General features: G+C 58.2%; 4 protein-coding genes and 4 non-coding genes across 12 annotated transcripts; all 8 read right to left on the bottom strand.

Annotated features, from left to right (window-relative positions):
- Positions 1–405: 405 nt before the first annotated feature.
- On the bottom strand, positions 406–6534 carry EIF4A1 (eukaryotic translation initiation factor 4A1). The gene is made up of 11 exons (XM_027568507.2): positions 6425–6534; positions 5009–5057; positions 4509–4641; positions 3921–4060; positions 2715–2883; positions 2280–2389; positions 1919–2062; positions 1705–1842; positions 1505–1594; positions 1164–1243; positions 406–1058 (listed from the first exon to the last, which is right to left on the bottom strand). Exons 1-11 carry the CDS (start codon positions 6445–6447, stop codon positions 914–916), a joined length of 1221 nt encoding a protein of 406 aa, XP_027424308.1. The 5' UTR covers positions 6448–6534; the 3' UTR covers positions 406–913.
- LOC113908359 lies at positions 1316–1458 on the bottom strand. Its single transcript, XR_003515435.1, has one exon. It is a non-coding gene; the product is annotated as a small nucleolar RNA SNORA67 (small nucleolar RNA).
- On the bottom strand, positions 2487–2627 carry LOC113908396. Its single transcript, XR_003515469.1, has one exon. It is a non-coding gene; the product is annotated as a small nucleolar RNA SNORD10 (small nucleolar RNA).
- On the bottom strand, positions 3448–3589 carry LOC113908383. Its single transcript, XR_003515457.1, has one exon. It is a non-coding gene; the product is annotated as a small nucleolar RNA SNORA48 (small nucleolar RNA).
- Positions 4340–4474, bottom strand: LOC113908382. Its single transcript, XR_003515456.1, has one exon. It is a non-coding gene; the product is annotated as a small nucleolar RNA SNORA48 (small nucleolar RNA).
- A 618-nt stretch (positions 6535–7152) lies between the features above and the next one.
- SENP3 (SUMO specific peptidase 3) lies at positions 7153–15935 on the bottom strand. 3 transcript variants are annotated; one of them, XM_027568503.2, is made up of 11 exons: positions 15461–15932; positions 13851–14576; positions 12651–12890; positions 12444–12555; positions 11637–11784; positions 11464–11511; positions 10368–10445; positions 8537–8674; positions 8292–8375; positions 8115–8165; positions 7153–7689 (listed from the first exon to the last, which is right to left on the bottom strand). In XM_027568503.2, the coding sequence occupies exons 2-11, from the start codon at positions 14563–14565 to the stop codon at positions 7579–7581; spliced, it is 1725 nt and encodes a 574-aa protein (XP_027424304.1). In that variant the 5' UTR covers positions 14566–14576; positions 15461–15932; the 3' UTR covers positions 7153–7578. The 3 variants fall into 3 exon arrangements, with proteins under 3 accessions (XP_027424304.1, XP_027424306.1, XP_027424305.1); XM_027568505.2 differs by lacking the exon at positions 8115–8165 and having other exon boundaries at positions 15461–15935; XM_027568504.2 differs by lacking the exon at positions 11464–11511 and having other exon boundaries at positions 15461–15933.
- Positions 15936–16120: 185 nt separating this feature from the next.
- TNFSF13 (TNF superfamily member 13) lies at positions 16121–19012 on the bottom strand. Of its 2 annotated transcripts, none has more exons than XM_035724586.1 (6): positions 18469–19012; positions 18032–18110; positions 17847–17894; positions 17584–17702; positions 17228–17366; positions 16121–17021 (listed from the first exon to the last, which is right to left on the bottom strand). In XM_035724586.1, the coding sequence occupies exons 1-6, from the start codon at positions 18724–18726 to the stop codon at positions 16912–16914; spliced, it is 753 nt and encodes a 250-aa protein (XP_035580479.1). In that variant the 5' UTR covers positions 18727–19012; the 3' UTR covers positions 16121–16911. The 2 variants fall into 2 exon arrangements, with proteins under 2 accessions (XP_035580479.1, XP_035580480.1); XM_035724587.1 differs by having other exon boundaries at positions 16121–16590; positions 18469–18745.
- An 863-nt stretch (positions 19013–19875) lies between these two features.
- On the bottom strand, positions 19876–27707 carry LOC113908273 (tumor necrosis factor ligand superfamily member 12). 2 transcript variants are annotated; one of them, XM_027568512.1, is made up of 7 exons: positions 27452–27707; positions 27244–27294; positions 26630–26705; positions 25889–25942; positions 25768–25803; positions 20875–20999; positions 19876–20685 (listed from the first exon to the last, which is right to left on the bottom strand). In XM_027568512.1, the coding sequence occupies exons 1-7, from the start codon at positions 27608–27610 to the stop codon at positions 20434–20436; spliced, it is 753 nt and encodes a 250-aa protein (XP_027424313.1). In that variant the 5' UTR covers positions 27611–27707; the 3' UTR covers positions 19876–20433. The 2 variants fall into 2 exon arrangements, with proteins under 2 accessions (XP_027424313.1, XP_027424312.1); XM_027568511.1 differs by having other exon boundaries at positions 19902–20685; positions 27244–27291; positions 27452–27702.
- Between the last annotated feature and the right edge of the window lie 98 nt (positions 27708–27805).

Here is a 27805-nt window from a genome sequence, read left to right as displayed (position 1 = left end):
TGAGTTTGGGGGCAGTCGATCCTCGGGGATCGATGAGTCTACCTCCGCCAAGCACGCGTGGCGGTCCCAAGGGGTTACAGAACCAGCGGGCCGGCAGCCCTCCCCCAGCGCTCTCCAGAAACGGGCTGTTCGAGGCCTTGTAGAAGGGTTTTCTCCCTTCTCCGTCTGGCGCTTCCTCTTGGCCGAGGCACGTGAGCTGCTCATGACGGTGCGCCGCCTGCGGCGCCAGAGCAGGTCGGGGTGTCCAGTGGACGGGACTTCGTCAGAAGGGAGGTGGGGGAAAAAAAGCCACCCAAGGGCAGTCTGTAAGGGTGATGGCGGGGGGCGGGGGGCACGGCCGGAGATACGTGTGTGCCCAGTAACAGGTGGGAGGGAAGGGGAGGCAAGAAATGAGAAGCCCAAACAGGCAGTTTGCAAGTCATTTTATTCAGAATTTTGTGTTTTGTTTCCTGAATCAATAAATACTATACAAAACAATGTAAAAATGGCTACCATTTTTTCTCCCCTGCTCCCCCCACCTGGGGACAATCCCCTGGGCCATTTAACTCAGATTCTCCGGATTTGGTCCAGCAAATGAGGTTGAGTGACACTATGGCCCCTTGAATCCTCTTCAGAGGCGTTCAGCTGGGGTGGGGAGAGCCTCTGGGGGTTAGAGGTCGACTAGGTTACGGAGATGGATTAGTGTTTTTGGGAGAAGCGACGGCGCCTGGGGCAGCTGTTGCCCCAAAGAAAAGGGGGTCTAAAATGTTCACGGTTCCTTCTTTTGCCTCAAAAAGTGACATTTATTCAAAGAAAAAAAAAAAAAGAAAAAAATGACAAGATGTCCATCCCTTGGCTCCCTTCCCTCCCCCCTCCTGCTCCTCTTCAGCCCCCAGACGGCAGCCTGGGTAGGGCTAGGTAGCAGGACAGCCCCTCAGATGAGGTCAGCAACATTGAGGGGCATCTCCTCAATGGAGGTGTTGTAGAAGGTCTCGATGTCTCGAAGAGTCCTCTTGTCTTCTTCTGTCACCATGTTAATAGCCACACCCTTACGGCCAAATCGTCCACCGCGACCGATTCTGGTGGAAAACGACGACACCTCAGTACGAGGGATGACAGCGGAAGGGGGGAACCAGAACTTTAGCTCAGGGCGAGTTGCGGGAACCTTCCAGACCCACACTTACCTGTGGATGTAGTTTTCCCTGTTGGTGGGAAGGTCATAGTTGATGACTAAGGAAACCTGCTGCACATCAATGCCTCTGGCCTAGGTCAGGGGAGAGGACAGGTCAGCACGAGAACCAGGAGGGGACACAATCGAGCCGGAAGGGACTCAAGGCCGTGTAGGCAGCCAAAGGCAGGCACAGGAACGGACAACGCCCTCTCCCCCAGCAACCTAAGGCATGCCACGTTGTCTTCCAAGTTGCTACTTTCCTGAAGAGGGGCACAAGCAGGCCCCTCGGAGAGGGAATCACCTTGGATTTTTGCCCTTCTTCCTTCCCACTCTCCCAGCGTCCCCCCTACTCACCAGCAGGTCAGTGGTAATCAGTACTCTGCTAGAGCCGGAGCGGAACTCCCTCATGATGACATCTCGTTCCTTTTGGTCCATGTCTCCGTGCTAGAGCGGGAACAGAGGGGAGGGCGTGGGTCGCGGGCCCGCGGGCGCCGAGCAGCAGCTGTGAGGCGCGCCAACGCCCCACCGCCGGGGACAAGGTGAAGAGCACGCACCATGGCGGACACAGTGAAGTCTCGGGCGTGCATCTTCTCAGTGAGCCAGTCCACCTTCCTTCGGGTGTTGATGAATATGACCGCCTGCGTGATGGTCAGGGTCTCGTACAGGTCACACAGCGTGTCCAGCTTCCACTCCTGGGAAGGGGAGGGGATACCAGTCAGGGGCTATACCCCCCCTCCCCGCCGGCCCGCCTCCTGCCCTGGGCCCCACCTCTCGCTCCACGTTGATGTAGAACTGGCGGATACCCTCCAGGGTCAGCTCCTCCTTCTTGACCAGGATCCGGATGGGGTCCCTCATGAACTTCTTAGTCACCTCGAGCACATCGGAAGGCATCGTGGCAGACAGCAAAACCACCTAACAGAAAAGAACAGCCTCAGGGTGGGGGGCCCGCCACGATACCTGCCCCTCCCCCATTCCCGAGGACCACCTGAAACAGAAGCCAGTGAATAAAACGGCTTGAGGGGAGACCCCAGGATTCCTGTTGGCTCCTCCGCTCCATTACCCCAAGCACCCCACAATCTACAAAGGAGCCCTCGACTCCACGACACGAGGCTGTACACCTCTTTCTCACCTGGGTGTTGCTGTTGAGCTTCTGGAATATGTCATAGATCTGGTCCTTGAATCCTCGGCTTAACATTTCATCAGCTTCGTCCAATACAAACATCTTGATGTACTTGGGAGCTACGAGAAGAGAGAAAACACCAACAGGTGGTGATTAGGGAAGTGTGAGAGGAGACTCCCATTTCCCAATAAAGAACAGAAAACGGACAAGAGCTCTGCTCTCAGAAGACGAAGGTTGATCCTTTGCCTGCAACTGCCACGCTAGGCCAGCTGACAGCCCTGGGAAGCAGAACACTCCCCGGGGCTGAGAAGACAGGGAAGCCAGGCTCAGATGACACGCATGGGCTCATCACAGAGCAACGCCCTCCCAGGCGCACCCGGGCACCGTGGAGGAGACTGTGGATCAGGGGGCAGGGGGCGCGCGTGCACGGGAGGAGAGACTCACACAGGTATCTCCGATTCAGCATGTCAAATACACGACCCGGGGTGCCCACGATGATATGGGGAGCCTCCATCTGAAGCTTCTGCACCTCGGCACGTACATTGGTCCCCCCGATGCAGGCATGACAGGAGGCACCCATGTAATCTCCTAATGCCATGACTACCTTCTGTATCTAGACCCAGAAAAAAGTGCCCGTATGTTAACCGCGACCGTGCCAGACCCCATTTAAAACGGTTCTGATGTAATGCTCTCCAACTCAGACATGCACCATTAAACTCACTTTTCAGGCAAGAAACAGGCAGATACTTCACTTAAGATCACACTGCCAGTAAGTGGCAGGCTCAGGATTTGAGCTTGGTCTGGCTCCTAAGAATACAAGGATTCACAATAACCGCCCTTTCTGAAAGCCACCAATGACCCATTTCATTTGATCTCATAGCAACCAGTTTTATTAACAGAATGCCATCTACCTGTGTCCTATTGCACTCCTGCCACAGACCTGTGCTAGGGGAGATGTTCACTCTAAAAAAAAAAAAAAGCATCTGCACACACATGAAGGCCCTCTGAAATTCTTCTAGAATTCTGCTTTGCTTGCAGTACATTACCTTTGTTTGCAGTTAGCACAGAATCATCCTGATTTTTCCACAGAACTTTTCTACTTAAACGAGATTAGCATTTCTGACCCTTTCTAAGAACTCCCAAGACCCGGGAAAACAGTCTATCTATCGTTAGGATTTTGTGTGCCCCAGGCATGAAACAGCTCTGGCCACCAATCCAGGCATCAAGCTAGGATGAACAAAGGACTGTCCGTCTGCTTTGCCCCTGGCTGATACAAGAGCACCACCACCAAGGGGTCTCTCTGCCCATTGCCAGGGGGTCGGTTCATTAACAGCTGCCAAACTTGCCCAGCCAGCCAGGCCAGCCAGGCCCCACCTCACGGGCTTTTCATTTGACTCAGGAAATGGGTGGAGAAAATAATGCTTATTGTGTTTAGGTAAGAAACGGCTTATAATTAGCCTTAACAAGCCTTCAAAGGTTCGGAAGTCCTCAGCTTATTTTCTCTACTTTTACACGGTGGTTCCTTTCTTCCCCCCATGCTTCAGTTCTGCTGAGCTGGTGGTCCTTGCGGAACACACCTCTGATTTTTTTGACTATGGTAATTATTTCTAACATTCCTTCAAGAGAGGAGTTAGGAAGCTGCATGCTCACCTGCTGAGCCAACTCTCTAGTAGGTGCCAGGACCAAGGCCTGCGTAGCCTTTAGGTCCAATTCAATCTGTTGCAGAATTGATATGGCAAAAGTGGCTGTTTTCCCAGTCCCAGATTGGGCTTGAGCGATCACATCATAACCTAAACAGATAAGCAGACATTTGGTTATCAGCGTGCATATGTTTCAGAATCAGGAAACGTTCGAGGCTCTGATCAATCAATCAGCACCCGAGAGAACCATGTGGCAAGCATCAAGTACTTCCCAGACTTTACCTTGTCACAATGGCATACCCCCACGGAACAATCAGGGCAGGTCGGATTAACTCATTTATCACTACACAAAACTGGCCTAAAACACAGGTACGGACAAGCAGTTATGAGCTGACTAAACTACCACCTTATTGAAATTAAACCAGCAATCCGTGTGTCCAGGGCATGAACCAGACGCAGGCACAGACCAAGAGCCAAGCTGGGATAAACAAGGAGTTGCTTTGTCCCTGACTGATATGAGCCAAGCACCACCAACCAGGTGCCACTCTACCCAGGTCAGGGACAGTCCAGAACTTGTCCTGAGGCCGAGGGATCTTACCCTTGATACAAGGGAGAATGGCTCGCTGCTGGATGGCAGAAGGCTTCTCAAAACCGTAGGCGTAGATGCCACGGAGAAGGGACTCAGAGAGGTTCATGTCATCAAAGCTGTCAACAATCTCATTCCAGTTACTCTACAGGATACAGAGAAATTCCAATGGTAGGAGACACAAAGCTGTGTCCTAGCGCTGAAGAGCCGGACCCTGTACCCGCACCAGAGCTTCAGAGCCCCCCACCTCACCTCCCTCCAGGGAAGCCACATGGCCCTACAAGATCTGGGAAATCACCTTAAAGGGCGAGTCCACTTGTAAAACCAGAGACCCAGACAATGCAGAAACACAGGACTCAACTCCAGGACGTGGTATTTTAAACAAATCACCACAAAGCAGTTAGAACGGGGGGGACAGATCTACTCGGGAGGTAGGCAACCCCAGTCCCGGAATTAGGGGACACCGCCTTTCCCAGAAAAGAGGGACAAACATTGCAGGGCTCCAAGCTCACCTCGATGACGCCTTCGGGCTCCATCCCATCGGGGCCATTGTCTCTGGATCTGTTGGATGAAAGTAGAAGCATGCCAACTGAGACGCGTCAGAACCCCCCCCAAGCAGCTGGCGGCCCTGCACGATGCCATCGGCCCCACTCCCCGAGCCGACCCCGCCAGCTCCCCGAGGACACAGCCCTTCCTCCACCACCGAGCCAGGCCCGGCCCCCGGCAGGCTGCAAGGAGCGCCGCCGCGCTCCCGGGGCCCGGAGGGGGTCAGCGCCGCCGGGCCCGTGTGCCCCGGGCCGGGGCCGCTCCGAGCCCGAGCGCGTGCGCCTCCCCCACCCCACCCCCGCGGCCCCGGCGCGCCGGAAGTCCCGCCCCTCACCTCCCAGCTGCGAGGGGAGGACATCCCCTTCCCCCCACGTCACTCCGCCCGCGCCCTCCCCCACCCCCTCCAGCCCGTCTCCCCCCCTCGCGGTGCCCGGATGTGGGAGGCCGCGGGCGGTGGCGGCCTCGCGCACAATGAGCCCCAGCCGAGCTAGCGAAGGGGGAGATTGCACAACACTCAGAAGCCAAGCGGGCTGGGGGAGGGGAGCCCCTCGGGCCGCCATGTGCTCGCTCCCTCGACCACCCGGCGGCTTCTCCCCCCGCCACGGAACAATCCACAACCCGCCCGCCCCCGTCGCGAAATGGCATCGCCCTCCCATACCTCAGGCCGCTCACCCCCGAAGGAAAGTGGACCTGCCCATCCGCAGTTTGCCAATTGCCCGGCTTGTGCGGCAAAATGGACCCGCCCGCCCGGCGCCGGGTGGGCTCCCGGTGCCTCACGCGGCCGCTCCTCGGGGTCAGGCTCGGTCCTGGCCGTCAAGAAAACCAGCACACTGAACGGCCGGCTTCTTCCGCCCCGCCCCGGCTCTCCGCGCGACCGAGCGCCCGGCTCGGAGGACCCGGGCGCCCCCCGCTCCGGCGAGTGGTCCCGTCGGCACCCCCCGGAACCCCGAACGCGCGCGAGCCCTCCCTCCGCCAGAGAGGCGCCCGGACCCGCCGGCCCGGACCACGCGCGCTGGCGGCCACCGCCGCCGTCGTCCCCCGCGCCAGGTCGCGACCCCGCCTGGCGCTCGGGCGCCGGGACCTCGCGCGCCGCGTCGTGGACGGGGAGCGGCCTCCAGGCGGGCCTCGCACGCCAGGCCCCGAGGGCCGGGCCGTCCCCGCTCGCTGCCCAGGCCTGGGCCCTGCCCCCTCGTCCCCCCAAGACCGGGCCTCCCGGGCCTCCCGGCATGGCTGTCCCGTACAACCCCGGGTGGCGGGGCGGGGCGGGGGGAGGCCCCGGGCGGTGGGCCTCGGCTGCCCCTCCGCCCCCGCCCGCCCCGCGGGGCCCTCGGAAGGGAGCGGAAGGGTGAGTAGCCTCGACCTTTTGCAAAAGGGTTTCTTACCGGGAATCCTGACTCGCAGACATGATCCTTAGAAACTAGGGCGGAGTGCCCGCCTATCGACAACTTATAGAGCGCCCGACCCCGCCCCAGCCATCGCATTGGCTTGGCCGCCTCGGCCCCGCCTGCCAGCGCTGAGCGACTCGGCGTGACGTTAGTTCGCAGGCGCTCCGGCACGCCGCCACCATTGGACAACCTGAACGCCTATCAAGATGAGGCCCCGCCCCGCAGCCCCATTGGCTGTGGGACCCGCCTTTCTCGCCGGTGCGGAAGTGACATACGGGAGTCAGGCCTCGAGGCCTGGCAGCCATCTTGGGGCCCAGCGCCCCTACACGTGCGGAGGCGAGAGCGCCCGGGTCATGTGGTCCGGCTGGCCCTATCGCGCGCGAGGGGCGAGGCTTCAGCCTCCAGGGACTTCCGGGCTCCCGAGACCGCCACTTCCCTTCGCCTCGGCTCCAGGTGCGCGCCGGGCCCGCAGTTTAGTTTGTCGTCTCCTGCAGCAAAGGTTAGACCGGACGCCGCCCCGAGCCGTTGCGAGTGTGCGGGGGGCGGTGGAAGCCGGAGGCGCGCCCCCGCGCCCCTGGGGGTGCGGCCACGAAGCTCCGGCTTCCCTGCGGGAGGGCTTCGTCGGGGAGGGGGGGGGGGGGGCCCAGGGTCTCAGCACCTCCGACAGGGTGGCTGACGGTGACTGCTGAACCCGAGCCTGACAGAAGGAAGACCAGCACTATGTATCTCCAAAGGATCCTTTATTGACCAGAGCAGGACCGTGGCATTTATATATATATATAAAAAAAAGTTTGAAGACTGGCAGGCAGTAATCCCTTTGCCCGCCCACCACCCCCAGCACAGATTTTCCTGCCCCCGCCCCTGCACTCGGAAGGGGGAATGACCGCCCCACCCAGGCCACAAGGCCAAACTCCTCCCCTGCAGAGGGAAAAAGAGGCTGTTCCGTGGCCACCCCCTGAACATCAGAAATCAACAGGTATTCTCTCAAAGAAAAAAAAAATACAGAAATCAAAACATTTAAATATGAAAAACCAAAGGGAACTGGATGGGGAGAGGCAAGAGAGGAAAGGAACTGGAGTTTCTTGGGAAGGAAGGGTCCCCCATGTCCCCATGCCCATTAATGAATGGGCTTGAGGCCTGGGATACGAGGCTCACACAGTGAGTTTGCAGTGACACAGCTCCTTGTAGATCTGCCGACGAAGTTTGGGCATGTCCTGCTGGGTGAAGCTGAATGGCTGGGACAGCGCCAGGTGCTTGCAGTACTGGGTGTTAACAAAGCAGGCCATGAGAACCACCTACTGAGCATCCCCCCAAGTCAGGGCCTGTGCTACACACTTCACAGGAGCCATATCCATCTCACTGGGCCTTTCCAAGAGCTTCCCCCTTTCACAGAGGGAGCCAAGGTCCCATAGCCTGGGGCTCAAAGTCTGATTAAAGTCATTGTTCCTGGAACCTGCACTGAGGGGTTGGAAGGCACCTATATTAGAGCCGGGGCCCAAGGACCAAGAGGGCCAGTCCCAATGTGGGCTGGGGAAGCCAGAAGAGGGCCAACGAACGACATCCGCGTTTCTGCATTCTAACACGCAAGGTTACTCCCTGCTCCACAAGTGCCCGTGAGCCAAATCAGGGAGGCCGAGCGGTCTCCCGCCTCCGTCCCAAAACGGTAACCCGACTGCTATCTGCTTACCTGTAACACAAAGGCACCGCAGTCACTGTCATTGTTCTGCCTGGCCACATTCTACAGAATAAAAAGAAGGGAGGCCCTTCACCTGGAGGCTCCTAGGGGTGTGGCTTCAACTCTGCCTCCTGCCACACCTCTCTCACTACCCAGTACCCACCCCCACCCCCACCCCCAGACACTTACCATTTTGAAATAACCTTTCCAGCCCTGGTGGAAATCCAGCCGGTCTTTCTTGACTGCCTCCGCCTGCAGGTACTTGGCAATATGCTACAGAGACAGAAGCAAGGAGGAAGAAGTGATGCCCTATGTTTCCCAACTGAACCCAGGGTATGGTGGTCCCAGCACCGAGCCCGCCCTTCTGCCCAGAATGCCTAGCCACTGCATTTCCTCCCCACATGCTTCCCGTCTGCCCCCCTCCCCTCTCAAACCTTAGGGCAGCGGCGGTTTAGGGTGCGCTGCGAGTCAAAATAGGTGATGGTGCGTCGCCTCACGTCCACAGAGATGAGGGACCAATGCACCTCCAGGTGGATGGGGATCAGCAGTAGCTCCTTATTGAAGATGTCCACCTAAGGGAGGCGGCGCCAGAGGTCAAGCCAGGCAGCGCGAGGGTCCTGCCCGCTGCCAGGAGGGTCCTCAAGAGGAGCGGAGGCACAGGCAAGGAGCCAAGGGACAGAACACAAGGCCCAGCCCTTCCACTGTTAAGGCAAGGGTCAGCGTATGCGGCCTCCAGGGGTGAGGAAGAAGGCAGCTCAGAGGAGACACCCACTGCAGGGCTCAGGATGGCCAGGTACTCCACACAGCAAAGGTGCAAGTGCTAAGTAGCTAAGAACCCAGGCTTAGGATTGCAGAGCCAGACTGCCGGGGTTTAAATCCAGCTCCTCTGTTGACTAGCTGGTGACCGTGGGCAAGCTACATGATAAACTCTCTATACCTCCGTTCTCTCCCTTGCAAGAAGCTGAAAACAACAGCACCTACCTCATCTGTCTGTTAGGAGTTAAAGTAGTTAACGTCCATAATACGCTAACAAGGGCGGCACGGCCAGTTAACAAGACAATCCTATGAGGAAGTGCTCACGGCCAGCTAACAAGGAGCTAACTGCCCCTTGGCAGAGTAAGGCAACTAGCTGAAGGTCACAGAAGAGAGTACAGAGGTGGGATTCCAACGCAAGTATGCAGAAGACAAGTTCTTTTCGCTGTGCGCCACCCCACCTCTTCTGGGAGGAGCAGGCCTGCCAGGTCACTGAGGGTGTAAGCCCCCAAACTTGGGGGCTGAAACTGAGGAGTGCTGGAGCCAGTTAGCTGTCCTACCTCACTGTAGAAATTTCCTGGCTTCCGAACTGGAGGGCAGGGAAACTAACTAGAGGAGAGAAAGAAAACTCTTTTTTTCCCCTCACCAAACGTGCTCCCTCCTAATTCGTCTCCCGAGTAACTTCTGCTACCAACCCAGGCCTCCCTGATTCCTAGCTTTTCTTCATCCCCAGGTCCGACCCGTCAGAAAATACTATCAATTCTGACCGCAAAACCTATCCTAGAGAAAGCTACTTCTACTTCGGCCCTTAGCGCCCTGGCCCCCGTTTCTCAGTTGGACTTCCGTGCTCCCCTCCTAGTCTGTCTGCTTCTACTCTTGCCCCGCTTCCAATCTTCATGAAACAGGAGTTTAAAATGTGAGGGACTTCCCAGCCTCCTTAAAACTTCAATGGCTTCTCGGCGCACATAGAGTAAGATCTACCCTCAGCTTCTCCTCCCTCCTTACACGATCGACTCTCTGACCGAATGTCTTACCAATATTCCCGCCACTCACTCTGCTCCGACCACACAGGACACCCACATGGGCCTTCGGTGCCTCACATGCCCTTTCTCACCCTGAGTCCCGTGTACTTGCTATTCCCCTTGCCTAAACAACTCTTCCCCCAGATCTGCACACGGCCGGCTCCTCATCACTCGAGTCTCAAAGAGAGGCCTTCCCAGACCGCCCGATCTCAAAGACCCACCTCCCATGCTACTACACTACCCTTTTAATCACAGCACCTGGCACTAGCTGGAATCTCACCTGCTTATTTACTCTTACTCCATAAAGGCAAGAAGTTCTCCTTATTTAACACTGAATCTTTAGTGCCTACAACGGTACCTCCCACACACACAAGACCCTTAATATTTCAAAGACTGAGTGAGCAGGCTTGAGGAAGGGGCTCCTAGAAAACAAAACTCTAACGCTCTCCAGGCAAGGTGTTACACAAGGAGATGTGAATTGGTAACTCACGTTTTTGGTCCACCTTTTCACCCCATCGTAACCCTTGGTACGGAGTTTATCGTAGAAGAAACTGTTGAAGAAATGCACCTGTGCCAATGATACAAAAGAGCTGGATGGAATTAAAAGAGCCCCGGCTCTCCTGCCAAGTGTCCTCTGCCTGTGCCGCTCCATTTCATTATGGCTCCAAGGGCCAGGTTCAACACCCTCCACTGCCAATTCACTGAGGGTAAAAAAACCACATCCTTTTTAGCCTTCTCTTATTGCTTTGTGGAGTTAAGACACGGGGGAAAAAAAACCCTACCCACTGGGGGAAGAGAATAGGTTAAGTTCAGGACCAAGACTAAAGATCTGAGGAGCGCCTGGGTGATGCAGTCGCTTATTTATTTTTATTTAGGTTTTATTTATTTATTTGACAGAGAGAGACACAGCGAGAGCAGGAACAGAAGCAGGAGGAGAGGGAGAGGGAGAAGCAGGCTTCCCGCCGAGGAGGGAGCCCGATGCGGGGCTCGATCCCAGGGCCCTGGGACCATGACCTGAGCCCAAGGCAGATGCTTAACGACTGAGCCACTCAAGCGCCCCGATGCGGTCGCTTTAGCGTCCAACTCTTGGTTTCAGCTTGGGTCATGATCTCGGGGTCAAGAGACTGAGCCCCTCGTTGGGGTCCACGCTCAGCACTGAGTACGCCTGAGATTCTCTCTCCTCTTCTCCCCCCGCCCCGCACCTCATTCTCTCTCTCTCTCTCAAATAAGTAAGTCTTAGGGGCGCCTGGGTGGCTCAGTCGCTGGGCGTCTGCCTTCGGCTCAGGTCATGATCCCAAGGTCCTGGGATCGAGCCCCACGTCGGGCTCCCCACTCAGTGGGAAGCCTGCTTCTCCCTCTCCCACTCCCCCTGCTTGTGTTCCCTCTCTCGCTGTCTCTGTGTGTCAAATAAAATCTTTAAAATAATTTTTAAAAAAAATTCCAGATTTGAATTTAACAAGCTGACTCCTACCACCTCTCCCCAAAAACAAAGATCCTCTTTATGGATAAAGTGATAAAAGGGACTGAAAACGCTGCTTAGAACCGCAAACATTCTTCTGGGGACCGAGGTACCTGGTGAGGCCTACCTTTTCAGGGACCGTGTCCATGACCAGGTCTCCATACATGTTCATCACCTGGGGAGAAGACGGGAGGCAACTTGCCATGGAGGGTGCAGCATGGGTACAGGGCTCCCCCAGAGGGTCCCAGACACCCTGCTCCCTAAATCCCCTTTGGGGCCCGTGTCTCCATTGCTCCTCACCTGGTCATTGAGCCAGTTCTGTCCATATAAGGTGCCCAGGTCATCCATGGTCAGCACATGCCGCTTGTAGGCCACTCGGAAGCCCCTCACCATGGCATTGCCCGGCATCCGCTGGTACGACTGGATCAGCTGCAGCACCAGGCCCTTCCTGAGGAGACCAAGGGTGGGGTCACACAAGAGCTGACGGGGCTGGGGCATACAGGAGTACTTTCTACTGCTCGGAGTAAGAATCTAAAGTAATCCTTTCGGGGGCACCTGCGTGGCCCAGTTGGTTGAGCGTCCGATTCTTTTTTTTTTTTATAATTTTGTATTGCTGTGTTAATCACCATACAGTACATCACTAGTTTCGGATGGAGTGCTCCACGATTCACTGTTTGTGCGTCACACCCAGGGCCCCACGCAGAACGTGGAGCGTCCGATTCTTGCTCTCAGCTCGGATCTTGATCTCAGGGTCCCCAGTTCAAGCCCCGCACTGGGCTCCACACTGAGCGTGGAGCCTACTTCAAACAACAAACAAACGCTAATCCTTTTTGGGGGGTCACGTGTCCTTTTGAGGCCCTGCTAACGGCCCAGTCTCCAGAAAGAGGCACACGAGTAGCAGGTATACACAGTATTCTGGGGTCTCAGGAAAAGACCCCCACCGCCACCCCAGCCAGCTTGCAGGGGCTTGGCACGCTGCCTGCAGAGTCCTCCCTTCAGTCCTACCTTCCTCCCCCCCAACACGTCCCTATGGGAGAAACAGCAGCAGCATTCTCGCCTGCCCTCAGGTCCCAGCCCTCTTCTGAGGGCACCTCTTTCACGCCTTACCTGGAAGGCGTAGAGAACTCCTGCTGAAAAATGTCCTCCAGTTTCTCTACTACCTCATCGGTGCTGAGGGGGATGAGGCTGCCATACGTTTGAAGGAATTCATCCAAGATGCCTAAGCGGAGGGAAGGAGGAGAAGGGGTGAGGCCTCCAGACTTCAATTTAGGAGTTGGCTACGAGAAAGAGACTGGGCCCTCTAGAGTCCCTTACTCTGCACGCAGGTAACATGCTCCTCCCGCAGGGGGCTGTGCTGGCCAGCTTTCTCCCCAGGCCGCTCTGCCTCTTCCGCAGCCCCCAAATCGGAGCCCTGAAACAGCTCCTGGGCCACATGGTCCCCGATGCTGCACACATTGCTGATGAGGATGCTGGCATCAGGGGGTGCCAGACCCCGCTCCCCTTCTGGCCCGGGGGGTCCCCCAAAGCCATTGGGAAGAGTACAGGAGAGGAGGCCTGTAGGACAGGGGAAACAGGATGGGGCTTAGATCAAAGAACAATGGGATGAGATTAAACGACCCACACACTACCAACATAAACTCTAAGGAATGGAAATCTCAAGCATGAAATGAGCACGTCTGAGAGGTTGTAGAGGAACAGAAAAGAAGACGTACTACTCATAGACAGGCCAGAAGCAGGACGAGACTAAGATTCAGAGAGATCTGAATTTCAGAGATATTTATCAGCACCATACTCCTGGCTCCTAGGATTGCACCCCGCAAACGTTCGATAAATACTCCAGTGATTCATAAAAACGTAGCCAAAAACTGTTTGGTTGAGGTTCCCCAAAGAAACATTCTGAGTGAGAATGTCACACGCGGCCGGACTGGTGATATAGTCCACTACTAGAGAAATCCCTTCCCACCACTAGAAGATGGCACCCTTTGCAGATGTACATGGCCCTTTATTCTAAGAGGACAAATGAAGAGGGATTTTAAGTGTATAAGGCTGTCTTGACTTTTCTAAACCAAGCCTCCCTGGGCGCCTGGGTGGCTCAGTTGGTTGAGCGACTGCCTTCGGCTCAGGTCATGATCCTGGAGTCCCGCATCGGGCTCCCTACTTGGCGGAGAGTCTGCTTCTCCCTCTGACCCTCTCCTCCTCTTCCCTCTTGTGCTTTCTATCTCTCATTCTCTCTCTCTCTGAAATAAATAAATAAAATTTAAAAACAAAAAATTTAAAACCAGCCTCCCTTTCTCATCTATACACAGAACACAACACCTACTTAGGGACTCTGTATCCCAGCCTTGATTGACTGTCTTCCCAGACTTAGTTCTTGCTCAAAGTGGAGCTTAAGACATTTCATGGCTATTCTGGACCCCCTCACTCTGCCATCCTACTAGCTTTAGGCCCAGCTGTCACCACCTCAAGAGGCTCCTGATCCTCCCCACCCTCTCCCTCCACCCATTCCCACCTTACCGGAGTCAGGGTCCAGAGGAGACTTTGGAGTCCACCTTAATCCATCTTCCTCCACTGGGGGCCCAGAGGACATTGGTGGAGACCCTCTCACCCCATCCTCAGCCATGAGAGCACCTAGCAGACCCAGCCGGGGCGGAGGTGGCCCCCGAGGGGAGTCAAAACGACAGCAGGGGGATGGCACCTGTGGTGTTGCACCCCCTTCCTGGGGTGAAAGATGGTTCTTGGGGTGTGCAAGGCTCCGCCGCCGGCCCCGGTGGCGCCCCCAACGCTTCCAATGGAATGTCAGCGAGGTGCTTTTTGAGTAGAGCAGCATCCGGAAGGCTCGCATGGCTCTGCGGCGGCGCTGTGAGCAGGTTTTTCGATGAGTAGGGCGGGGAGGGCGAGGCCGCTGGGAGGCTCCCAGCTGACCCCACCTCGGGGGCAGCCTCCAAGCTCCCACTTCCTCTTCCTCATCTTCATCCTCCTCTTCCTCCTCCTCTTCCTCCTCTTCACTAGCTGAGGCATCAAAAGAGGGCCGAGGGACAGGGAGGCGTCTGGCTGGCGCTGTAGTCCCTGACCCAGGATCTGGCCCAAACCCTCCACCTGATTTGAGTCGGGGTTTGGGGGGTGGGGGCCAACGAATACGCTCCCGCCTGGGACTTGAGTAAGCTGGGGCTATGCCAGGTCCAGGAGGCTCAGGCCCCCAAGACCTGGTCCCTTGTATAGTCTCTTTCATCTTCCAGTAGCCTGTAAAACAATGGTCAGAGTGTCAGAATCCAAACACCCTGAACCCCACGATCTTGCCTCTCTTGCTCAGCATGCCTTCTCTGGCATCAGATGCAAATAATCTGAGGAGAGAGGGGGAAAAAGGCAGAACTCCTACAGTTTGCTGATCTTCTCGGTTCACATGGTCCACAAGGGGCCCTTTACAGTCTGTGTCATCATCCTTCCCCTGACCAGACAGAAGCAAGGGAGAATATGGCTGAGCAGCACGCCTCCGGGATCTTATTTCTCAGATCCCCAGGTTAAACCCAGGATTTTCAGCCTCTACTTCTCTACTGGAGACCACCAGGGGTATCCTAATTGAGCACCTAACGAGGGACATGGCTCAGCACGAGACTCCTGACATGATACAGAGACAGCTGAGGAAGACACAACTTCCACAAGGAAACCGTGGTCTAGAGCGGAAAAAGAGTTCTCTACCTACCACCTTGGAATGAATGGGGGGCTGGGGTGGGGAGGGGGACGGGTATGCTCAGGTGGTCTCGGGAGGTCTCAGGAGGGAATGGGGATCCCAGGGCTATGGTTCAAGGAGCAAAACCTAATGAAAACGGAAGAATGTTAAAGGAAACTGAACGAGAACCCAATCGGTGCTTAGGCGGCCGGATCAAGGCGCTGGGACAGAACTGAGCCGCGTGAGCCGGGTTGGCCCAGCCCCCCTCTCCTGCTCCGTTCCCGGGGGCCAGAATGAGTCCCACACCGGTTTGGTCCTACAGGCTCAGGACAGTTCGGCGCCCAAGGGCCTTAAGAAGCCCCTTCGAGGGCCTCCTGGCCCCCCGTTAGGTGGGAATGAGGTCCAGGATTGGGAGAGGCCGCGGCAGAGCTGGGGGAAGGGTAGGGGGCGTCCTCACCGGGAGCGGGGAAGCCGGGCGGACGGGCCCGAGGGCGGGCGTCTCCGGCCTCAAGCTTCCCGGCTCATCTCTCCGGCGACGGCGGCGGCCCCGCCACTCCTGCTGTCTTCAGGCGCAGCCCTCTCAATTCAGGATTCCAACGCTTCTGGGCCGCGCGCCGCGCCGCCGAGCCGCCCCGCCGCGGCCGCCTCTTGCTCTGCTTCAGCCTCCACCTCCACCACCTCCCCCTCCTCCTCCTCCTTCTCCTCCTTCCCCTCCCGCGAGCCCCAGGCCCACCGGCGCTGGCGGCGCGCGATTTGTACGTCACACCCGGAGAAGAGCGCCGGCGCGGCCAGCACGCGCCTAGTCCCGCCTACTCGAGAGCGTAGACGCCAAGGGACCGTCCCGCCCCCGAGCCCCGTGCGGGGCTGCGCCTGCGCACTCCCGCTGCTCCGGGCCGCGCGAGGGCCCGCCTCTCTCCGGTTTGCGCCTGCGTGTCCTTCTCCCCCCCCCCCCCCCCGCCCCGCCGCCAACGCTGCGTGTCCCGCCGAGTAGCCACTTCCGAGCGCTTGTGGGCCCGAACCCCGGGGCCGCGGAACCTGGGTCCTGTGGGGCGCGCCGGGGGAGAGCCGGGAGGGCAGGGGGATCTCGGGGCTAGGCAAGGCAGCGAGGGGAATGGAAGTCGTTCATTCTTTTATTTAAGTCTAAGCAGGTCTTGAGCAGAAAGAGCGAGCCCAGAGGAATGAAGGCAGGCCAGCCTCAGGGCGCACGATTTACCCAAGGCTCCCCGGACCCCCGTCCCAGCCCAGAGGCTCTTGGAGGGACCCGCTACGTCAGGGGAGTGGAGAGCAGGAAGGGCAGAACTTGGCACCCGAGCAGTAATGGGGCTGCAAAGGGACCGTCGTCGTCGGGGCCCCCCCTGCAGACGGCCGCACAATAAACACACCCCCGGAGACAGTGCTGGAAGCTGGGGCCCCGTCGCCGGGGAGAGAAGTGGGGGTTAGGCTTCTTGTGGAGCGAGGAGGCAGCGGGTACCTGGGAGAGGTGTGGCACAGGAAACCACGAGTCTTCCCGAGTGGAGGGAGGCTTCGTGGACTTGTGCCGACACGCAGGCTGGTTCTCTCAAACTGCCGCTAGGTGGTGGTGCTGTTCTGGAAGCATTCCAGTGGGACCCGAAGTAGGTCCAGATAAGGCCTGGCATTGTCCACCCCTCCCTTGCCCCCCCCCCCGCCCCGAGAATTTGGGGCTGGATGGGGGACAAAAGCAAGATATTACACCACTTTAATATCCATGAAATCAAAGTCTACGGGGTGGGGGTGGGTCGGGAAAAGGGAGGAGCGGAGATTGATGAGCTGTCAAACCCAGGGTTCCCGTCAAACCCAGAAGAGGCGTCTGCTCCTATTCGCTCTTGGCTGTCTCCGATTTGTACCCACCCTCATCTTCCGAGCTCAACACCACCATCCACATCCCAATCACAGTTTCACAAACCCCAGGAAGGTTCCATGCGGAGAGAGGCTGAGTTTTGCCCTCCCCCGGGGGATGGTGACACTCAGAATATCCCCTTGGTGTAGGTGGAAGACACCTGAGAAACGGAGAAAATACACACTCCGTGAGGCACAGTCCTGGAGACTCTCTGGTGCCTCTCCTCCCTTCTCCGGCTCAGCCTTCCTCCTGCTTCCTGGCCTGCATCCCCCAGATCCACCTGTCCCCCGGGGCTTCCGGCCCCCGGCGGGTCACAGACGCCCTGCTCCTCTCACAGCTGCCCTACGCTGCCCACGGGCCTCTCACCTGCACTGTAGCAGCTGTTGTAGGCCCAGTCCGGGTTGGAGGGCATGCTTCGGACACATCGGAAGAGAGTCTCCTGCCTTCCCTGGCCCTCCCGAGACACCACCTGACCCATGGTGAAAGTCACGTCATGGAACAGGACCTGGCGGGGGATGGAGGAGAAGCCGAAGGAAGTGAGAAAGCATGGCTCAGGGCTGGGAGGCCTCTGGAGCCTGGATGACGGAGCCAAGGAAGGAAGGAGGGTCTTCGAAGTTCGGTACGAACGGAGGCGTTGGGAACCCTCAGTACCAGGGCATCCAGGCCCCAGGAGAACGGACCTCATGGCCCCCAGTCAAGGCTTAGGGTATGTGTGGGATTACCTGGCTATACAGCAGATAGACTCCAGCGTCCCAGACTCGAACAGCATATCCTTGGGCCTCCAGACCTCTCCCACGCTTAAGGGCCGGTTGCCACATCACCTCCGTCACATCGGAGTCCTCTGGAGGTGAGGAGTATGGCCATCAGGACTTCTGGGCATTCTCAGAGACTTTTCACCTCTAGGATTCTCTTGGACCCAGGTGTCAGCCCCAAAGTTCCCTGATCCTGCCCTTCCCCCAGAGCCATTATTTAAAGTAGTGCTCACCCTTGGAGGTGATGTTGATGGGGACAAGGTGCAGAACGGAGTGCTTCTCTGAGGAAAGAAGGAGATCTAAGCAAAGCCCACCTGTCCCCCCCCCCCCCGCCCCCTGGCTCCGGGGAACAATCTCCAGATCCCCCTGCTGCTTGATCACCTCCCACCCCTGCTGCACCGCACCCCGGAGGCCTCACTCTTCTGCTTATGCGTGAGTGCTTCTCTCTTTCTCCGGGCCCTCTCCCCATTCTCCCAGGCTTCCAGGGCATCAGGGCTCTGCTCATGGAAAGAGGGTCAGGGTTAGGCTAAGAAGCAAGGGTCCCCCGACAGCTTTTCCTCCCAGCACCCCCTGCCTCCCCACTCCCCAGCCCCAGGAGCGCCTCACATCACTCATGCACTTTTCCCCAGCGACCTGAGTCTTGGTGCTGGCTGTCCTCCAGGCTCTGGTAGGCATGAGAAGCATTAATCTTTAACAATTTCCTTTCCTGGAATGGTTGCCCCCTTGACCTCCAAACCTGGGACCCTCTCCTGAACCTACTCAAAACTTTACAGACCACGAGGCTAGACCCCGGAGGCCCCAAGATGGCCCTGGCACCCAACCTCTTCTCCCCCACCCCCTTCTCCCCTCACTCACCTGCTCCCGGAGGCTCAGCCACGGATGCCCTTCCTCCTTCTCGGAGGGCCCTCCGGCCCTCTGCAGCCGAGCCACCTCTCTCCTTAGATTTTGCAGCTCTGTTTGTTGGGTCACCAGAGCCATGGCACAAGCCACAGCCCCCAGAGCTGCCCCCCAACTCAACCAGAGGGCGACTGAGAGTGCCGGCTCTCGGGCCGGGCCACCCATGTCTCCCGGGGGCCCTTTGGGGGCTAGCAAGGAAGGAAATGAGGCTGGCATGAGCTGGGGACCCTGCCGAAGGCTGCAGCCTCAGGAGTGGGGTGGCGGGGAGGTGGTGGGGAGGGTGGGGGTACAGAAGGGAAGAAGAGCGTTACGCAAGGGAGGAATAAAAAGGAACTTGAGAATTAAAAAGGGAGGAGGAGAGCCAGCAAGGGGCACTGTTGGCGCTCCTGGCACCCCGCCGTGGGGCCGGTGTTGTCTCCAGACGCCCCCTCCGGACACACACGCGCACACAAACACACACACACACACCCCCCCTCCTCCAGCCTCAGGAGGACTTGGTCCCAGTCTCTCGAGGAAGGACAGGACTACCAGTGACACCCAGGAGGAGCGGCCGAGCCCAGGAACCCTGGGACGGCCCCAGAAGTGGGGGAGGGGAGGGTGGCTGGCTCCGGGGCATGGTGCCAAGAGCAGGGATGAAGGGGCAAGCTGGGCAGCCTTGGGGGGTCCAGGGCTGAGGGGGTAAAGACCCTCTGGCTCAGCCACACGAGAGATCTTTGGGTATGACTGAAGGTGGAAAAGGAGGGGCGGCGGGGGGGGGGGGGGCGGGTAGATGGGAAGGAGAACCAGGGTCGCGGAAGCAAGAAACTGGCTGAGTTCTGGGGTTAAGGCCAGGCCGGGTGTGTTGGAATAGGCCTGCACTACTCCCTGTGCTGAACTTGGCAAGGAGAACTTCCTGTTTCCCGAGAAAAGCTCTTACATAAGGCCCCGGGCAGAGAGAGAAAGAGACAGCCCCAAGCACCCTACCACTGTAGGATTCCTCCGCTGGACCCAGGGCCCCAGGTTCCCATGTTCCTGGGCCCCGGCGTCCTGCTTCCTGACCCTGAGCTCCCCTTCGGGCCTGCTCCCACCCCACATCCCAGCCAGGGCTGGTGGCAGCCCCTGCCGAACGTCCCCGAGGCTGCCAAGAGGAAGGGCCCCTGCTCCTCCCAGCCAGGGATTACCCGCAGGAGGAAGCCCGCCTCCTAGGTAAATGAGGCAGCTTTTGCTGGACCTTGGGCAGAGGATTGATTTTTTTTTTTTTCCTGGCAGTTTGCCTTTCCACTCTCTGCTCATGCCTCAGGGGTCAGAGGCAGGCAGGCCCCCACTCCCGAGTCTACATTGCCCTGGCATCCCAGCCTCCCGCACCCCACTCCTGGATGCCCGGACCCCCTTCCCGTAACCCTCCACTACCCTAAGAAATGTTCCCTGAGCCCCAAGGAAGAGAGAGACCGTGGTTTATTCTCTTTAATATCCACTTATCAACATTTTGTCACAATAATAATAAAAATAATATCTGCTTTTTTAAAAATCCACAGGGAATTATCAGGGAAGGAGCTTGGCTTGCTCTTAGCCCTCGGGTTTGGGAACTCCCGGCCTAGTCCCAGGCTCCCTGGCGTCCAGCCCCTATTAGTGCCTGAGGGTGGGGGGGTTGGGGACCCATCCTCACCCAGAGTAGAGTAGACACAGTGTCCTGGGGGGTTGTGGCCAGGGCAGGGAGTCAGGAGATTAATGGGGGCGACGAAAGACTAGGGGTTCAGGAGCTAGTGAGGTGGAGGGGGGGGCGTCAGAGGAGGAGGGGGTTATCTACGTGTCGTGGAAACAAACGTGAACAAGTCCAAGCAGCCTGCAGAGGGCGGGCAGGTGGGGGGGGAACGGGGGAGGAGGGGGGCGCACGGAGGGAGGGGCGCACCAACACAGCCGCGGTGGGGGCGCCACTAGGGCCCCTCAGTGAACCTGGAAGAGTCCAAAGTAGGTGAGGAAGGGGGCGGCCTTGAGATGGGCCCAGGGGAGGGTGCGGATCCGCAGGGAGGACCCCGGCCGGAGGGGCAACAGCCCAGACACCTGGCAGAGGCGGAGCTGGGGCCCCACGGCGCTGGCGGCCGTGGCCGAGAACTCCTCCAGGCAGCGCAGGGCCAGCGCGTCATTCACCAGCAAGTCCAGCTTCAGGTAGACAGCCTTGCCCTCGTCAAAGTGCACCTGCCGGGCGGGCGGGAGGCGGCAGAGTCCAGGCCTCTGCTGGCCGCGCCTCAATTTCTAGCAGCCTTGGCCACCCAGGGGGCCCATCGGGCCCCAGCCCTAAGCTCCCCTCCCCGCTCTGGCTCGCCCCCGGCCGCACCCCCCCAGACCCGCAGTCCCCGCTGTACCGTGCAGCCAGGTGGGCCTTACCTGACAGTACAGGTAATAGAGCCCAGCCCGCATGACGAGAAACTCCCCGCTCTGGCGGTCATAGCGCAGTGGGTTGGAGCTGTTGATTTTCGCCTCTTCCCAGCCGCTCACCGTGCCGTCCACACCTGAAGGGCAGTGTTCAGAGATCAGGACTTTCTCACACTCCCCGGGGACCCGTTCAGTACATAAGGCTCGGGGGTCCCCTTTACCCAGAAGATGCAGAGATGGGTGCGGGGCCAGGGAGGAGCCCGTGGTGTAACGGGAAGTGTGCGTGAAGACATGCGGCGTTTACACGTGTCTGTGACCAGGGCGGTAAGGAGCAAGGTGTCACCCGCCACTTCTGGGGAGAAGAGCCAGATGGAAGGAGAAGCGCCCGGGAGCTTTGGTATTTTGTGTCTCTGCTGTTTGCCTCTTTTGAGAATGTCTACGTACCACACTTGAATCATACAGCACTTGGATTACGAATATTAAAAAAAAAACAAAATGGTACCCAAATGTCCATCGGACGGTGAGTGGATAAGGAAAACGGTGGTACAGCCATAGAGTGGGATATTATTCAACCGTTAAAAAGAAAAATGCTACCGGGCGCCTGGGTGGCTCAGTTGGTTGAGCGACTGCCTTCGGCTCGGGTCATGATCCTGGAGTCCCGGGATCGAGTCCCGCATCGGGCTCCCTTGCTCAGCGGTGAGTCTGCTTCTCCCTCGGACCCTCCCCCCTCTCATGCTCTATCTCATTCTCTCTCTCAAATAAATAAATAAAATCTTTAAAAAAAATAAAAACAAAAAAACAACAACAACAGAAAAGAAAAATGCTACCCTGTGGACGAACCGAAAGCATTATGCTAAATGAAAGAAGCCAGTTCCAGGGCGCCTGGGTGGCTCAGTTGGTTAAGCGACTGCCTTCGGCTCAGGTCATGATCCTGGAGTCCCGGGATCGAGTCCCACATCGGGCTCCCTGCTCAGCAGGGAGTCTGCTTCTCCCTGAGACCCTCTTCCCTCTCGTGCTCTCTATCTCTCATTCTCTCTCTCTCAAATAAATAAATAAATAAAATCTTTAAAAAAAAAAAAAAAGAAAGAATCCAGTTCCAAAGGACCACATATTATGTGATTTCTATGAAATTTCCAGATAAATCCAGAGAGACAGAAAGTAGATCGGTGGGTGCTCAGAGCTGGGGGGGTGGCGGAGAAATAGGGGTGCCGGCTAAAGGTTACAGGGTGTCTTCCCATGCTGATGACTGCAACTGGGTGAACAGTCTAGGACTAAAAACCACCGAATTCTACACTTCACATGGGTGAATTTTATGGGAAGTATACTCAATAAAACCATACCAAAAAATAAAAAAAAATCTAGAGCTAAGGTCATGGCCAAGAAGATGAATAATAAAACGACAGAGCAGGAGCTCAGGTGGCTTCCCGGGTCCTCCCCAGGCCACCCGGTCTATCAAAGGACTCCCACCGTCTTCCTGCCCCCCTCCCTGCCCCACCCCACCCCTGCACACACCAAAGCACCTTCCTCCCTTCAGGTCCCGACTCAGCTGACGGCCTTCCTTCCCTGGGCCCCCAGTTCCAAAGAGCCAGTCCCAGCCCTGCCTCTCATCTCTTCCCCATGCCACCCTGTTTCCTTCACCCGGGAAATCCTCCATCCTCCGGTTGATTTACTGAGGTGCAAGTGCGGGGTCCCAGCATGGTCTGATTCGCCACCGCGGCGGGGCACGCAGCGCTGGGCCTGCTCTGAGTGGGCGCCCTGCGAACAGCGCTGGGAGGCCAGAGGGAGGCGGCCAACAGGGCCCACAGCTCTGGCTTTGTCTGGATCCACCCACTGCTCCCCTGGGCCTCGCTCAGCAGCAGCGGCCTTCCCCAGCCCTCCCTCATCCTCACCCATTTGATTCCCTGATTTCCAGTTCCTACCTGTTCTGCCACCTCCATCCCCGCGCCCTGTCTCCCTCCCCACCCGGCCCCTGCCACTCCGGCTGGGATTCTTCTCAGCCTCCCTCCTCGGCCAACTCCCCCTCCCCCGTGCACCTTCTCCCTGCTCCAGTTTATTCCCTACACGCGTCCTTCTAAAACGCGGATGGGAGCCTGCCTTCGCTTGCTTTGACCTCAGGATGACGTCCAGACTCCCTTTGGGGCCTGGCTCCCTATTCTCCTCCAAGCTCACGGCCCCGTGCTGTCGGCGAGCACTTCCCTCCAAGCATGCTGAGCAGCTCATCATACTCTTGCCCAACTAGGGGCTTTGGCACAAGTGGTTCCTTCTACCTGGAACATCCTTGACTCCATGTCCATCTTAGATTTGTGCTTCAAGGCCCACCACGCCTTCTTGGGGAAGGAGTCCCTGACTCCGTTGTAAAGTTGTCTTCCTCTATGCTACCGTGTACCTCTGGAGGCTTTCCTTATCGCCCTTGTCACAGCATACTGTAATTCCCAAATTTATATGCTTGTCTCCTCTCCCAGACGGTCATCTTTTGAGACTAGGCCTGGGTATCATTCCCTGCGGGCGCCGAGGCTGGTCCTTAAAACAGCAGGTCCTCTGCAGCGGAGGGATGAATGTCTGGGTAACTACTCCGCTGAATGGTCCATCCGGAGGGGAGGAGGGCTGGCCCGGGGCATGAAGAGCAGGGGGAGAGGAGGGAGGACATTCCCCACCGTGGAACCAGCTGGAGGAAAGGCTGGTTGTGGCCAAAAGGCATGGTGTGCCTGGGGCCGCGGGGTCCCTCCGCGTCACAACCACAAGCCTCAGATGGACATTCTTCACTGCCTGGCAACCCTCCTGCTCTTGCCCACTGAGCTCGCTCTGGTACTCATCGAGGCAAGGATTTTGTACCCTCTCTCCTCTCACCTCCTGCCTATCTTCCTCATTCTCCAGGGGATCTAGAAGTCATCAGGCAAGGGCTCCCCCGCCTCCCCCGACCACAGCCAAAAACTGACCTGCGCTCACAATTCTCAACTGACCCTCTTGTGATGATGGGATGATGTGTCCCTCCCTTTGTTCTGGACCCCACCCCTTGCCCCCGTCCTGGACACTGCCCTGCGGGGCCCCCCCACCGCTGCGCCGGGCACGTCCAGTACACAAGCACGCTAGTGAGCTTCGAATCCTGGTCCCGCCACTGAGTATCGTCATGGCCTCGGGCAGGGCGAGTAACCTCCATCTGTAAAATGGAGCTGATCAGAGTATCTTCCTTTTAGGAGCGTTGGGAGGTCTAGACGAACGGGACATTCAGTAAATGTTAGCTACGATCCCTATAGTACTACTTAGCCCCAGAAGGACTGAATTTTTCCTCCCTCCACATCTCCCTCCAACCACTGGCCCACTGCTCTGCTCATCCCAGAGAAACTTCTGGAAAGGGCTGTCCCTGACTCCAATTCTTCTTTCCCATTTTCTCTTCACCCGGTCCACACTGGCTTCTATCCTAACCGCGCTACTGAAACGGCCCTGGCCAAGGTCACCAGCTGACTTTTTAGGTTACCAAACCCCCATGGTCAAATCATGTGACCTCTCAGCCGCATTCAGCACAGACGGCCACACCCTCGTTGGTGAGACCGCGTCTTCTCTCAGATCACAGTCCCCTCTCCTCCCCAACTCTCTTCCCTTCTGTCCATCTGCTTCTCAGTCTCCGCTGGGTTCTCCTCTTCTGCGCCACTTCTGGATGTCTCAGAGCCCCGGGGCCTCCCTCTTGGGGCCCCTCTTCCCCCCTGGTGCCTCATCCAACCCTGGAGCTCTAAACACCATCTGTACGGCTACGGTTCCTGACTGTAGGTGTCCTGACCCAGCCATCTATCTGCGGAACTCACTCGTTTATTATTACTTCACTTGGTTTAGGAGGAGATCTGAAATTCCATTCTTAATTCACATACCTCCCAACCTATTTCTTCCCTGGGAAGCCCCATCCCCGTTAAATGGCATCATTATTCCCAAGGACGCCCAAGTTAAATATCTGGAAGTCACTTTGATCCCTTCCCTTGCCTTCCCCCTGCACGTCCAACCCATAAGCAAGCCCTATCTTCAAGCCACATGGCTCCCTCTCAGCTGTCAGGCCCCCTAGACCAAGCCACCCTCCCGTCTTGCCTCCTGGCCTGTCCCATGGAAGGACATTCCAGGGCAGGGCACAGTGTGTGTAAAATCCAGAAAAAGCACATTGGCAGGGAGGGGTGTCAGGCCAAGTGTGCAGGGAAAAGAGGTTGAGACCAGACCATGGAAAGGCTGCAGCCAGGCAGAGAAGCAAGGTTATAACGACAGTGAGTTGGGAGGGTCTTAGCTTGGCAACCTAGGTGGGACAGAGCCAAGGGGTGGGGAGGGGCTGGGATGGGGAAGGGGCTAGAGACTGGGTTTGCGGTTCTGAGGTCCTAGTGCTGAGATGGGAGGTCGGGTAGGGACACAAAAGGAGCCCAGTAGAAATATTTTAAGAAAAATGGGGCACCTGGGTGGCTCAGTTGGTTAAACAAACTGCCTTTGGCTCAGGTCATGATCCTGGAGTCCCAGGATCGAGTCCCGCATCGGGCTCCCTGCTCAGCAGAGAGGCTGCTTCTCCCTCGGACCCTCCCCCCCTCGTGTGCTCTCTCTCTCAAATAAATAAATAAAATCTTAAAAAAAAAAAAGAAAAATGGTCAGAGCGTGAAGACTCACGGAAGACGAGGTGGGCGGGGGGAGAGGGAAGAATCAAATGTGCTTCCTGCACAAGCATGAGGGCTGGTGGTTGGGTGCCGGGAGTCTGCCTGGGTTCTCACGCCCAGGTCACAGAACCGAGCCCTGAGGATCTTCTTGAACTGGCTTCTGGGGTTCCCAGGCTGAAGGCAGGGAGGGCAGTGGGGAGTGAAAGGTTTGGAGGGGCCCCTTTCCCAGGAGGCCAGTGCTGTGGGAGTTGGGGGGGAGAGCTCAGAGGCGGGAATGGGGTCTCACCGGCCTGCGCTCCGTCCTGTCCCGGTCGTGGGTGAACTGTAAGGCACAAGGAAGGGTTGTTGAGACCCGCCCTGGCCTGCCACCACCCCATCTCCCTGGGCATGGCTCACCCATCACCCACCTTCATAATGCGCTGCAATGACTCTGCGAGCCCGTGTTTTCCGGCCTTTAGGTGCTGAGAATCAAGGAAAGAGACATGGGGAATATAGCGCCCCCTTACTCTGGGGGGGGGCTAGGAGCCACTCCCCGGCCCCGCCTCCCTCTCAGAGCCCCACATCCTTATTCGTGTCCAGACTCCTGGCCTCAGAGCCTCAGGCCAGACCTCCCTCCATAAGCAGAATGACTGCATCATTTATCACCCAAACTGGGTTGTTTCTGAGAGCAAAAGGGTTGCTATTAATAATTGCAGGGAGGTAACAGTCGTAAGCGGGGACAGTCCTGTGCAAACCTGTACACACAGTCACGTGGTCATCCCATTCAGAAGCCTCTCTGCTTACTGGGGCCCCTGCCTCTGCCTCCCCCACCTTGTCTCCATCTCCTAACCCTGGGCCTTCCCCTCCTTCATATCTGGCCTAGGATCTCAAGTGAGAAGCAGGTCCATGGGATGGGAGGGGCTTCAGAGAGAGGGCCAGAATTCTAGGTTTGCGTCTCAACCGATTAGCTGCCTGACTCTGAACTCCATGGAACCCGCAAACCCTGCGGGTGCCTCAGTTTCTCCATCCCGAGCATAAGTGAGGATGATGGTTTTGGCTCTGCCCACTCTGTGGGGCTGTGAGGATGAACAAAATCAATAATGAGTACAGAAGCCACTGCAGACTGACCACTGCGATTGTTCCTGAAGGGTGGATAAAGGGATGCTCACCATTTCTGCGAGGCCGAACCAGCCTCTTCAGGAAAGGCCCAGGATCCTGGCTTTCCTCTGTCTGGGGATTCAGTTCCTAGGGGAATTAAGGGCAGGGCTAAACTGGGGTCTTTCGGGAACTACCAGAGACTAAGCTGAGACCGACAGGGCCACCCCCCCCCCCCGCCCCCGTCGGGAGAGACACCAGCCAGCACCAGGCACACAAGTCTTAGGGAGGCCAGGTCCTGGGGTCCCCCGGCCCCCCAGCCCCCCAGCACACAGAACCCGCACAGACCCTTCGGCTTGATCAGCACAGTGCACAGGCGCCCCCACCCAGTCTGTGTGCACAGTGGGTACACACCCTGCACACATCACCAGCATCCCTCCTCGGCGGCAGGCTCCCCCCATCCCATACCCCCACTTCACCCACAGCCAATAAACATTCCGGACTCAGGTGACACAAACCCCTTCCACACAGCGGCACCCTCCCTCTCTCTCTGTCTCACATACGCATGCACGGCGGTGCACACCCCCGCACACACGCAGTTGGCACGGCCAGGGGCACACCCTGCGCCCTCGGCTCGCGCACACTCCCCACGCCCAGCAGCGCGCGCCCGGCACCCACGGCCACTCACCGGTGGGTCCGGGTCCTCCTCCGCCACCAGCTCCCCCTGGGAAGGCTCCTGCTGGGAAGGAGGCAGCGTCACCCCGTCCTTCTCCACCTGACATCTCACCCTCCACCCATCTTCCTGGCCCCGTGCCCTCAGCCCACCCGGCCCGGTCCGCTGCTCCGCAGACTCGGCTCCCAGCCGGCCCCGGGAGGGCTGCACCGCAGGGCCTCACCTGGGCGGGCGCCGATGCCCGGCTCCCCAGGCTGACCGCGGCCAGCAGGAGGCCGAGGCAGGCCAGCGCCAGGCCCAGGCCCAGCGCGAGCGGCGCCAGCAGGGCGGTGCCCGGCTCCCCCCGGCGCCCCCTCCGCCTCTGGCTCCGACGGGCGGCCATGGGGGCGGGGGGCTGTGCCTGCCTCGCGGCCCCCCCCACCCCCGGCCCGGGACCCGCGGGGGCGGGGGCCGGGGAGCCGGCGGGCGGAGCGGGCGGCCGAGAAGGAGGGGCGACGGATGCGCCCGGGAGGGGAGCGCACAGGAAGCGGGACGCGGCGGGGGCGCTGAGCCGCGGGCGGCCGAGCGCGTGCACCGC

This window comes from Zalophus californianus, chromosome 16, assembly GCF_009762305.2.
Source record: "Zalophus californianus isolate mZalCal1 chromosome 16, mZalCal1.pri.v2, whole genome shotgun sequence".
Classification (NCBI taxonomy): domain Eukaryota; kingdom Metazoa; phylum Chordata; class Mammalia; order Carnivora; family Otariidae; genus Zalophus; species Zalophus californianus.
The sequence above is the reverse complement of the archived record's forward strand: the minus strand, read 5'-3'. Positions and strand labels throughout refer to the sequence as shown.